This window comes from Lasioglossum baleicum, chromosome 4 (genome assembly GCF_051020765.1).
Source record: "Lasioglossum baleicum chromosome 4, iyLasBale1, whole genome shotgun sequence".
NCBI classification, from domain to species: Eukaryota; Metazoa; Arthropoda; class Insecta; order Hymenoptera; family Halictidae; genus Lasioglossum; species Lasioglossum baleicum.
Genome location: NC_134932.1, coordinates 3498891 through 3511903, shown reverse-complemented (window position 1 = coordinate 3511903; position 13013 = coordinate 3498891). Strand labels below are relative to the sequence as shown.

At 43.7% G+C, this 13013-nt stretch overlaps 1 protein-coding gene across 15 annotated transcripts in view; it reads left to right on the top strand.

Moving 5' to 3' along the window:
* The window catches only part of LOC143207673 (uncharacterized), a 378264-nt gene that overhangs the window by 351414 nt on the left and 13837 nt on the right, over positions 1 to 13013 (top strand). For 8 of the 15 annotated variants that reach the window (XM_076421364.1, XM_076421367.1, XM_076421366.1 and 5 more), the window contains 7 exons: positions 409 to 865; positions 2260 to 2524; positions 2850 to 3222; positions 3457 to 3752; positions 3937 to 4167; positions 4270 to 4420; positions 7917 to 10275. In XM_076421364.1, coding sequence (XP_076277479.1) covers positions 409 to 865; positions 2260 to 2524; positions 2850 to 3222; positions 3457 to 3752; positions 3937 to 4167; positions 4270 to 4420; positions 7917 to 8203 — 2060 coding nt within the window. In that variant the 3' untranslated portion in view covers positions 8204 to 10275. Of the gene's footprint in view, positions 1 to 408; positions 866 to 2259; positions 2525 to 2849; positions 3223 to 3456; positions 3753 to 3936; positions 4168 to 4269; positions 4421 to 5359; positions 6159 to 6533; positions 6831 to 7840; positions 10276 to 10855; positions 12114 to 13013 lie in introns of those variants that run through there. The other 7 variants (XR_013008715.1, XM_076421373.1, XM_076421365.1 and 4 more) reach the window with 7 other exon arrangements.

Genomic DNA, 13013 nt, shown 5'->3' with positions numbered 1-13013 from the left:
CTCGGAGCTATCTGCTGATTCGATAACCGAATTTTTCTTCCGGCCTAAAATACGCGTATTTCCCTAAATATGTATATGATTTCCTTCATTTTATCGATATAAAATACAAAAAACTCATATGTAATACCTCGTACAATACTTTCAGTAGTTTATTAATTGTATATGTATGATAAATAAGTTTAGTAATTTATCGAATGGAAATTTAATAATGCAACGAATAGGACCTCATACATTTTTTGAGCAAAATGAATCGAAGAAAAACTGTCTGCATAAGTATTTACTTGTGAGATTTTATTGATTTTTCATTTGCATTTCCACCTCGTACACAGAGAGAAGTGGTTATATTAGTATAAAATTACATGAAAAAATTAAAGATAATTTAAAATTCACTATCCTTTAACGATGCAGCCCAGAAACCGTCGGCGGAGGAGGAAGGTAGCGAGAGTCCGGAGAGCGGAAACAGGGACGAGGGTTACTCGACGATGTCCAGCGACGTGCAGGGCGAGGGTGCCCGGCAAGAACCCTCCCGAGGGTTGGAGGATCTTAAGGAAGCGACCGATGAAACCGAGGCGGATGTTTCGCCAGATGCACGGCTAGTCACGCTCGACACTGGCGATCCGGATGTCCTCTTCCTACCATTGAACCTCACCGTGGGAATCAACCCGCGCCACAGCTATCCGCCGACCAAAGATTTGCTACCGTATCAACACGTGATGCGCAGCTTTTCCGACAGTCATCTGTGCCTGAAGCTAACCACGACGACCAATTTTACACCGTACAAGCTGCCGAGTCCTATGGGCTCGTCGTCCCTCCTCTTGGTAGAGGAGGAAGGGTGGGATGCCGAGTACGTGCAACAATGGCTCAGGTAACTTCTATAGTTGGATTATAGTTGGATCAAGCCTTCGGCATCAATCGACTTTCATACTACGCGGCAGGATCTCGATTAACCGGCTTGATCGGGAGACAAACAGCCCGGATAAATTAACCCCTTGCTACTCGGACCTATGTTAACTCGAAAATTAAACATTTCTTCCGACCTAGAACAGGTCCTTTGTTTTTATGATTTTCTTAATTTTCAAATCAATACTCGAATGTTTAGTATTCATTATTTGATATAAAATAACTTGATAATAAATTTAATAATGATTTTGAATTTAATAATTACGACTGTGCCAACACGCGTCTAGACCGCGCTCTGATTGGTCCGTGTTTTTCGTTAATAACTCCGTAACAAAGCCGCGGACACCATTTTTGCAACGGGAAAATGTTGCTTCAAATTTGTTGCAATTTGAAGGAATTTTCAGACACCCTGTATAGCAATATTTAGCTGTGCCTCAGAGTCGCCTCACTCGAGTGCTAAGGGTTAAGGGGTTAATAAGGCCCGATGGATAATCGAGACTCGGGGGAAATAATTAAAATAGTGATTATGTATTACTGTATTTTGATCTGAAGGAGTCCTCCCGAGGATGATGGAAATTTTTCTCTGGCTCCTTCTTCCTGTAATAATAACGTCCTAACGAGAGCGCGGCGCTTTTACAGCATCGTCAGGGCGTAAAGGGTTAATAAGCATAATGGTTAATAACTTAAAGCGCCCTCGGCGAGCGTAAAGGGTTAAGTATAAACGGGGTTAACAACCTTGAATCGCCGATGAAATACTGAAATACACATTCGGCTATACGCCAGCGTTTTTCTTGTAAATAGTAAATAGTAAATATTAGAAAAAAAAATGGAAGAGGAAAAAGTAGTACTGTTTTCTATGCGCAACACTATGGGGTATGTAAATTTTTTGTGTTTACACTATTTTGTTAGATACGAAGGTGACCTTGAATTTTTTTTAAGTGGAATGCTGTAATATCTTTTTCTATCGCATGAAAGCGTGTGTCTAGAGTGTCTAGAGCCTAGACAAATTCATATCCGCGTATACTGCACAGTGACCTTCAAGGTCATGCAAGGTCATTTTTTTCTAATATTTGGGTACTATGTAGAAGAAAAACGCTGGCTAGCGATAGCGCGAACACCCTGTACAGAGTAGCTTTTCCACGTCGCGATCTAATCTCTCGAGCTGTAAGCAGGCGTTCACGAATAATTTCTGAATCCCTTGAAATGTACTCGCGCGCGGTATCAATGCAATTTGTGTACGGTAGATAAGAGCGAATGAAATTGAATTCGCCGGATAAAACGGCCACGGCCGTTAGCGTGTTCAATTTAAAGAAAGAACACGATCGCGGGGCGGCGATTAAACGGCAAGATAAATTTCAGGTTGGACGACAGCAGGAGTGCTCAACAACATCGAGATCTCCTCGAGTTGGAATACGACAGAGCAGAACTGGAAGATTGGAGTTTCTCGTTGTCCACCGAGGACCTTGTTCAAAATGAATCCATGGTATGGAAGGAGCCGGCTACCACCACCACCCCCGCCCTCCCGGCAATCAAGGAGCATAATCCCTTGGAATTGGAAGAGGACGCGAACGAATGCTTATGGAATGGCGCCAGTTACCTTGCTGATAGAACGGGAGGAGAATTGGTATGTTGTTAGACGAGAAAAAAAATAAACTGAACCCAATTGATATTACGCCAGACACTGTCCCCCCCCCCCCTCCTTCTAAATATTACTTCCCTCGTTCCTCTTCAACGCGCGCAACGATCCATTTCAGCTCAGAAAAGGACTGCACGGACTGCTGGTGGCTACGCAGTCACGATATCCCACGAAATTGAAAATTGGATAGAAACTTGATTTCTCCAGGAACATCCGCGGAAGCTCTTGTTCGCTCGAGCACAACTCGAGCATAGGGACATCAAGCAGCTTCAGCTTGATAATTATAATGAGAGTTTCGGTTTCGGTTGTGCAGGTTGCGCTTCTAATGGATGCCAGAACGACCGGATCGTGGCCATACGCCACAAGTCCCGGAGCTTCGTGGAGCAGCGAAGATGGGGCGCTCGAGAACTCGAGCAAAAGATCATCCGCGGCGTTGTCCGGCTGCAGCGACGACCCAGAATCTCCCTCCATTGGCACGGACTTCACCAGAGACTTCTACAGGCTGGTGAAGTTTGAGAGCACGAAGAGCTTGGCCAGTACTTCGTCGAGAAGCGGAAGACCGCCACCGGACCGAGATCAAGCTCTGCAGAGCGTTCTGTCCTTCATCGCCGAACAGCAAATGTATCTAGCCGAGCTGCCTAGCAGCAACCTCTTGGAGCAGAACAACGCGTCTTCGACGACGGATGGTTCGCGTTTTCTTTGCTTCGTATTCGTTCTAGTTCTAATCGAATTTCAAGCTCCCTATTCATACAACACGATGAACTGTAGGTTAATAGAGAATGGTCTGATACATCCTTTCACGAATTGCGATAAAAAAAAAGTAAAATACTACAGACAGAAGGGGGGACTGGGTAGTAAAATAGTAATAGTACAGTACAGTGTGAAAGAGATTTAGTATAAGAAATGATTTACTTTTGCAGTTCTGGACGAAGCTAGAAGCAAGGAGGACTGCGGAACGGAAGCGATATGCGCCGATATCGAGACGTCCGTCGTCGATGAGGAGAACAATCACGGAGAGAACGCGGCTGAAACGAGCAGCAGTAACGATGATCTACTTGATCAGATATCTGTGCCGTCTCTGGCACCCGAGGAGAGAATAATCAGTGCAGTGGCTTGTAACGGCGGCGTTTCTTACACCACGGTCGCGCCATCAGAATTAGGCGCTGTCCCCGAAGAAGACGAGGAGGCAGCCACTTCCTCTACACCTAGCACGGTTGTAAGTTTTTTCCTAGCCGCGGCAGCATGTTTCATTCAAATGAAATTATATGTAGAGCCCCATTCCCATGCCATTCGAAGTTGGAAGAAATTCGATTTCAAATTGTTTAAATTTTAAAGACTTGCTGATCGTAAAGTGTGGAGGAGAGGTTATATTGTGACACAAAGAATTTTCCGACGACCAGGTCAGTCCAGCGAGAGCACCGCTATTGATCGAAGGCAGGAATCGATCGCTGAGCTTCCACGAACGCGCCACGTCGAAAGACGTGATAGACGAACTGAATCGAATGATCAGGAAAGGCGAGGAGACCCTGATGCAAGATAGCCAGGTGCCGCTAGAGAAATTGGACCTTGCTTGCTGCTGTCCAACTGGATGGGTTCACGTTGAACGAGACATTGACTTCACCGACCCAAAAGTAAGCTACTTTTGTACTTGGATATTACTTGCTACTGTGTTGTTCTATTCAATTTCGTGGGACAGACAGAGCGTTATCATCGATCAACTTTTGTATTCCCAGGCAAGAGCCAATCTTCTAGACGTGATGCTAGCAAGCAGCGAAAGTTCTTCAGCGGCATCGAGCAGCGGATCAGCCGGAAGTGACTCGGGGGATGAACCACCGGATTACCGTCACTTGCACAGATTGCACCGACACCGACGTCAAAAGAAAGGTATTTATTAACTCTCTCGATCCTCTCTTCTCGAGGGCATATCCACTCTTCCATCCAATCTTGCACACCACTCTATGATATTCCCCTCTAATTACCACCGCGCGTACTTTCCGCTTAACACTTTTGTCGAGATGTGTTCGTCGGTATCTACTTACGAGACACGATATTGTCATCGAAATCTCTCGAGTCAACTTAATCCTCGAATCGATAAATCAAACGTACCAACTCTGTATCTACATACGTTGTGATAAATGTCGATCTCATTCATTTCACGCTTCTTGTCTCTTATCTCTGGTCTCTTCTGAGAAATATGTAGAGTACAGCGTACTACGGCAACACATCTTCTCGCAATCTTGTTTTGTGAATGGAGTATGAGAGACTCGCTTCCGCTTCTTACATTTGGAATAACATCGCTAATAATATCACAAGATCACGCTAATATACGCTACGCTCGAATGATTTTAATCAACAACGGGATTGCGTGTCCGAAAGCAACGATCTCTTCGGTCCTAGCAGAGTACAGAGAACTTGACACGTTGGGTTCGCTGAATGAACCCCGCTGATCCGTTTTCGTATTCCTTAAAATTTGCTCAATGAAACTCTATCCAAATTATATTGTACTATCATACTTGTTTCTTCAGTATATAATATTAGATAATAGAAAGCAATTGTGGAAGAACGAAAAGATGATCTGGCGAACCGCGAATGATCGTAGAACGTGGATGCGTATGTTAGCGTAGAGCTCTGCGCATTAACGCGTTAACACGTTACTACCGTTGCAAATTAACACCGTAACACACCGCGTAACACACCGTAACACACCGTAGACACAGTCACAACGAGAAACGAATCACACACAACACCCACACATACACCACAGAAACACGAACGCTAGAGTAGCCCTCGCTGTACATAGCCTTTTCCACGTTTTCTGTTCAGATGGTAGCTCCTACGCGGTGTGCTTTGATTGTCACAAGAAAAGCTACGTAGTTCGGCTTAGTGACGATCAGTTTCTGTAACTGACATGCCAGTTGGGAGGAATCGTTCCGTCGCGCCGCGCCGGGACCTACATTCCAACGTGAACTGTGTACGGCTACAACGGATTTTCCATTGGCTTACTAACAGATTATTATGTAACATGGGAAGACGTTAGAACGATATTCGCTGTCGGTCGCCTTCGCGCAATGCTAATTCCGTAGCCCCTTCGATCGTCCAACTCGTTCGACGCAAACTTCTTCGATTAACCTTCTGTTTTACCGTCAAGTTTTCTTTTTATTAATACAATTCAAGCAGTACCGTTGCGCACGGACTAGTTGTCGACAACGTTTCCAAGGAGCTAAGGAATTGCGTCAAGGGTCGGATACATCACAGTTACTTTCTCTCTCATTCTACCGTATATGTATCGTATATAAGATTGGTACTATCTATCATTGGCGGGTACTCGACCGCGCGCGTGTTACACTGTTTTCGCTGCTCTTCATTATTCCTCTACTATTCGCTATTTCTCTTAAGCTGTGTCAACACAAAATCTTCTAGCTCGAACTATTTGCTAGATATTGGCACCTCAAGGTCCATTTTCGCGATGATAATAACTAGACTGCGCGCGGATTTCAAGCATTTACGGCGCAGGTAGTTCCAACTTGTTCCCCTCCGAGAACCGCAAGGTCCCCACCCACCATTAGTCAAACCTCTCCCCGCTGCTACGTACAGCTACGTAGAGTTAGCGGGGGGCGGCAACGATCAAGTCTAAGAGCGGGGGAAATACCTAAGCGGGGAAGGATCCGCGCCTGCCTGGCTCGCGAACTACAACTTGGAACTTGCTGATTTATGGTAAAAATTCTTATTCCAAATGAAAATCCACAGTCGAATAATAACATCATCGTCAGCCTTGAATGGTCAATATTTCTTTCCATCGTGCCAATTGGCCGTAACACAAATTTGCTCTCATCGATCAACCCGCAACCCGAAAAGGCAATGTAATCCACAAATCCTTTTCCTTAACACGTTCGTTATCGCTACAATCCTGTTACGGGAACGGTTAGCTATTGTATACAGATTAACACAGATAAAAGAGTGTGTTGGACGATTGCAAAAGTTCCCGCCCGATTTTCAGAGACCTCAAGACCTTCTTTGAAGAAGAACCACGCAGTTTTTACGAGAAAGGAGACCAGCAGCAGCAGCTTGTAGAGAACGTTGCGGGGACAATTGTAGAAAATTGGCACGAACTTTTACAATCATCTAATAATTTCTCTATCTGTGAATTCGTCGCTGCACGAGTACTCGGAGACTTTTATAGTTCTGGATCACACAGCTAGGATCTCACCAGGCTTGCCATATTCCGCGCGGTACCAGGCCCCACCTCGCCACGCTACTACGCTGAGCCCGCCCCACTCTTCCCACTAACACTGACGCGTACCGTTAACTTAGCTTGCTCCACGCGGTACGTGTCAGTGTAGTGGGAAGAGTGGGGCGAGCTCAGCGTAGTAGCGTGGCGAGGGGCGCAGCGGTAAGGGGCCTGGCACGCGCGGAATATGGCAAGCCTGGATCTCACTGTCATCGATCATTTCGTTCATAACTCCTTCGAGCTGATAAAATCGCAAAGTTCATGCTGGTAGCGAACGTGTTAGAGCCAATTGGACTGCGGATCTTTACGCGTTCGACGATAGGTGGTATTCCTCTATTATAGTGCTGTTCAGCGACATTTCAATTAAACCGTGGTCATCATTCTATGTATTTTATTCAATCTCGATGTGTAATCTGCCATCGATCGTTGTCACTGTTTTCGGCGAATAACGACGATACGGGTACTTGACGTAGCCCGTAAAAATACGCGTCAAATACACGGTAGTTGAACAGCTCTATTACTATATGCATACATATACATATGTATCTCGCGATTAACCGGCTTGATCGAGAGACAAACAGCCCGGATAAATTAAGGCCCGATGAATAATCGAGGCCCGTGGGACATAATTAAGAGGGACAAAATAAATTGTTTATTCTTGAAAATTTATTTCCCTTCATGATGTAATCATATTTAAACGCATATGTGTTTATGATCGGGATCCGGTTAATCGAGGTCCTACCGCAGTTGGATTAGCACAAAGATTCGCAGTCCACTGATAAAATGTTAGTCGCGCACACACGAGGTCGAGTGCCAGCCAATGCGAACTGTCTCGATCCGCGCGCGGGAGGGTAGACGAGAGAAGTTAACTGAGACGGGCACTTACTTGTACGACGCTGTCGACGGAGGGCGGAGAAAGAGACGGACACGTAGTTGAACAAAACAAAAGTAACGGAAGACGTAAACGAAAAAAAAATGATATACGACAGAGACGTGCGAGGGAGAGATAAAGGGAGAGAGAGAGGGGGCGGTGATACGTGTGAGAGTGCTAAGCCGAGCTACTCTGTGTCTGCTAGAGCCGGTATAGGAAGAGAGAGAAAAGAGATCAAGTGAGGTCTGAGGCATGTTGACCCGCTGCGCTTGGTTTCTCAGCATCGGCGGCCCAGGCACACCGTGTGCTGCGACTCCCGTCGGCTTGGGGCTCCTCAAGGCCGTCGATCATCGGACGAGGCGACGACTTCTTCGTCCGATACGGGGACAAGGAACGCGAAGCTGTGGCCTCCTTTGACTTCCTCGACGAGCTCGTGGTACCCTCGTCGACCGGATCCAACAACGCCAGTCTCATCGATTCGGATGACACACCGTCTGCCGAACTTGACACCGACATCATCAAGCTGTCCCCGCTCGCGGATCAACTTCGAGGCAAAACCCTCCACTGAACGTGCACGCCGAACGAGCATCCCCGTCGACGACGACGATAGGCAAACTGGTTTTACGCCGATGATCCACGATGATTCAAAGACTTCTTGCTGCGTTCTCACCTTATCCTTATCCACCACGCTCGTCAACAAAATCCTTGGCACGAATGAATTTGTAACGGAAACAATGGAACGTGATATTTTTCAGATTTTCCAGATCAACATTTCTAGATAGATATACCGTGTACATATATGATCGAGGAAGTCTGGGTCCAAGGATTACTTTGTTACCGCACTTCTGACTTTCTTGATCAGGTGTGTGTGTGTGTGTGTGTGTGTGTGTGTGTGTGTGTGTGTGTGGGTGTGAGTGTGTGTGTGTGTGTGTGAGATGAAACGTTGATCCGACAAATCTCAAAAAGATATAACATTCCCCCGTCATTCCTGTGACAAACTTGTTCACACTAAAGATTTCGCTTGCAATGTGCTGGAATAAATGTGGAACAGGGTAAATATTCAAACCCCTTTACCAACTCACGCATTCATCCGGTATCGTTTCATTTAAAAACGTTCGCTGCGCGAAAAGAACCCTTTGAAATTCTTTTGTTTCACGACTGAACGTCCGTGTAGTTTAGACTCGTAATACAGAGTGAAATGTAAATGTTTGCTAGATAGAAACTTGGAGTAGTATATTCGCGCCGATGGAGGAGAATACGTTTGCGGAGAATGGTTTTGCAGAGTGTGTCCTCCTCGAACGGCGCTATTCCGACAAGTGTGTCCGACACTCGACGAATCAATAATGAGAGGTACACAGTGTTTAGTTTGCCTATCAACGAGGAACCTCAGCGACGCGCGACGTGTGCACGAATCCGACCCCTAGCGAACTATTCCGAACTCACTCGCTACCAGAGTTTGTAAATATACGCTACTCACTTGAAACAAGATCCATTATCCGATCGGATCTTCGATGCCCACGATTTTTATAATATCCCTGAACGACACGCATCGAAGATTGAACCATTGGAAATAACGCCGACACCACCGCGCGCGCGTCATTTCGTTCGTATGGCCGCCGAAGTGATTCGCACACCGATCCGTCGCGTCGGTGTCCTTAACGTTTTCTCGTTGTTTTTTCTTTTCTTTTCTTTTCTTTTCTCTCCGTTTACGTTCGAGCTTCCTCCTTTCAGCAGAAACAGTCGACGTTTCGTCCCTCGTGCGAGCGAATGATCTCGGCATACGATTTTCCTTGGTGAAAACGTGAAAACACCACTCTTCCCCGGTTACAAACAGGCGGGCAGAACACAGAATTTGTTGTATTCGAAATACGAGGTGTGTTGGAAAAATAACGCGAATTTTCATTTTTCACGTTATCCCTTTCATAATAGTCTCCGTTACATATTACTAGACTACGGATGTTTATGGAATTTACAATTTTTCTGGACAAATTTTAAGAAAGCGGTACCAAATAAAATTCTATTTTCATTGGTAATATAAACATTTGTAGATCGAAAATGAATAAAAATCGTACTAAACTCTGTTGAATTTCATACTCGGGCGTTTTTTCAACATTTTTACACTTCTGGAACTCGACCTTTGAACGATAGGGGTGCCTGAAAAACAACCCTTTAAGGTGCTCTTAATTTTTCGGAAGAAAGTAAAAGCCACAGGAGGCCATATTCGGTGAATATGGAAGCCGGGGCATCATTACAGTGTTGGTTTTGGTCAAAAATCATGAACAAGCAATCAAGTGTGAACAAACAATCGATGATTTTCCAAAACACATGTAAACATCGACTAAACATCAGACACAAATATGTACAACCCGCGAAATTACGAAATTTCCGTTCTTTTTTGGCACACCTCGTACACTGTTGCTCACAAGACGGAGGGTAATGTCTTCTCGATTAGCGTAATACTCGCATATACCGGTGAAAGCGAATCATGGTTGTCGAAACGTTGTTAGAGCTTAATGTGTAGACTGGTATCGTGACCGTGTTTCACGATTCGCGATCTATCGAGCAGATCGGAGTCGTTTCAAGCGTTTCCAGTGCTTCCATCGGCGATCCCGTCGTGCCGGATCACGATAAACAATGGCACACAGATCCCTATATTCTTAAAAGCTCGCGTTACGCACAGACAAAACAGAAGAATAAAAAGAGGAGAATTGTAATTCCGAAAAACGAGTAGGAACTAGGAACGAGCGACAAGAAGTTTCTACGTTTTTTTTCAAACAGAGCCCGAGTGATTCGAACGCGACGCGTCATCTAAATCTTCCGAAACCTTGAGCTTAGAAACTCTAGATTAAGGGTCGCTCGACGATTTTTTATGAATTTGTACTATTTCCTGGACGATCGTCGACAAAGAAACGTCCGAGGCACGCTGTAATCTACTCGTTGCTCGTGTCGAGTGCGACACATTTTTCACAGAAATGTCTCTTGTCGTGGATAACAGTAGAGAATAAGCGTGACTTGTTTATGATAGAGAGAAAAAAAAAACGATCCGCGATTAACGTAGGTACTTATGGTATGTCGCGAACGAAACATTGTAACGGACGGACGGACCTTTCGCGTCACGGTTTCTACGGTCGAATTCGATGAGACGGAAAAGAAAAAAAATATCATTAGTCCGTGTAACGTTGATGTAACAAATCAAGATATTTTACAAGTAAATAAATAGGTATTCGATTGCGATGGCACGGATTATAATCGGTGAATCAATCGATTGGACTGACGCCTGGTAAACAAAGATTCTGCGATCTGAAAATGGCTCCGCTATCGAGTACCATTTACCCGTTTGCAGCCAGTATCCGTTTGTACCAGTATGTACGTATACTTTTCTATCAATATTTTCTATGAAAATTTTTAAGGCTTGTTCGATGAGATATCGCGTAATTTTTGTTACAGCAATTATAGAGTAACACGCAAATCAGTTTAATAATTCCCACAAAGGGATCTGTGTACGACTTTATCGGTAATGTTAAATCGTTGGTATTTTTTTATGCAAAGAGGCTTGCAGCAAATGGGTTGTCTATCGGAAGTTTTCAGCGTGCACCATCAGTTAAAATAACTTTTAATTAACGACGGCTCAGTACACTTCTTTCTCGTCGACTTACAATCGATTAGAAATACAATTTGTAGACGACTGAATAGAGATAAAGAAAATTATCGAAACACACAAACGATTGCGAGAACTTGTCTAATTATTAATTAAGCTGGTAGCTGGCTAAAACGATAAGTAGCAGTTACACACGAAAGTGACAACAACTCGTCATCACCAGGTGTGTGTGAACACAGTGAACAGTCTGCCGAGCTAAAAATCGAATGCAAATCGGGTGCAAAGTTGTCTTTTGCGTTGAGCCGTTTTATGTTTTATCTACTCTACAACCTTTCACAAACGAAACCACGTCTGTTCGTATTTCGTATGTTGTTGTTTAAAAATTGGCTCGGAATCCAAAGTCCGACATCCAACTTTTACGTTAACGCATAATCACTCTATAAATGATGTTAAAAAATGGAGAACGATGTGTGGCGTATATAATTTGTATCTAGTTATATCATAGAGATGTTAATGGTATACTATATGAGACTAATTTTAACATTTAGTAACTCTACAACGAAGGAGTTTCGACGACGAAAGAAAAAGAATTTTTGTCCTGCAGTCTCGGAGTAATCGATTAATGGAAACATAGCCGTAAGATACGTGTAAGTTTACATTATATCGAGGGTACGATTACCAAGCACTGCTCCCCTCCGGCGAATAACGAATAACGAAAAATGGAGAAACGAAGCGAAAGAGCAAATCGAGAGATCGATTCGCCGCCGTACATGCGATCTGGGGAATTTGTAAATAGTATGTATTATAGCACACACACGCAAACAGATGTAAGTTATCTTCTCTTGAACTTAATAAATAACGACAATATAACGAATGTAAAGGCGCATAATCGATGTTCAATTTAGAGAAAACCGTTCCTACAAAACTATCGGTATACAGTGCCGGTACATTATATGTATTATTATATTTAATAGTCCACTTTGATCGTATCGTCCGCTACGATAGAGACAGGTAATTCAATAAACAACGGAGATTTATTTAATTACGTCGATGTCTCATTTTGCATGTAAATAGCTGTGGTAATTACGCTCGAAACACGGCAGAACGACCTCGTACAAAGGAAACGCCGCGCCGCGCCGCGCCGTTTTCAATTCGGTTCGATTTTCTCGGACGTGAAATTGTCAGTGGATTAATAAGGATAAGCCTCCGGTTTTTTTTTTCGAGAAAAAATACAGTTTTATTAAATGGGAAATGTATATGATTCAACGTTATTCTCTGAAAAATATAGTGAAATACGCGTGCTGTACAAACAACAATATGAACTGTATCTTATATAAAAGCATCTGTAAGCGATGTGAAATATTAATATAAAAATATTTTTTTATACGTTCGCGGAACTACCATGACGCACTGTGATTTAACATTTCGTTATCCGAGGTTTAGAATATTGTAGAATGTAACGTTTTTCATTTCAACTAACCATAAACTGTAATACAATTCGAAAAGAAAATTAACTCGTTAACGATCAATTTGTTCCCATCGCGTGTGCAAGAATGCTAGGTAAGTTGTAGAGTTGTCGACAGTGAGACGACTGCTATCTAATTTCAAATTTCGTATACGCAACACGAAGAAGAAGTAAACGCGTTAAGCTTCTACAAACACACTTTGCACCGCGCGATTACCACGATCAACATCGTTAATATTTAATTACTATTATTACTATTGTGTTTCGTTTATCGTAAATAAAAAATATATCCAAATGAATGGAACAAATATATAT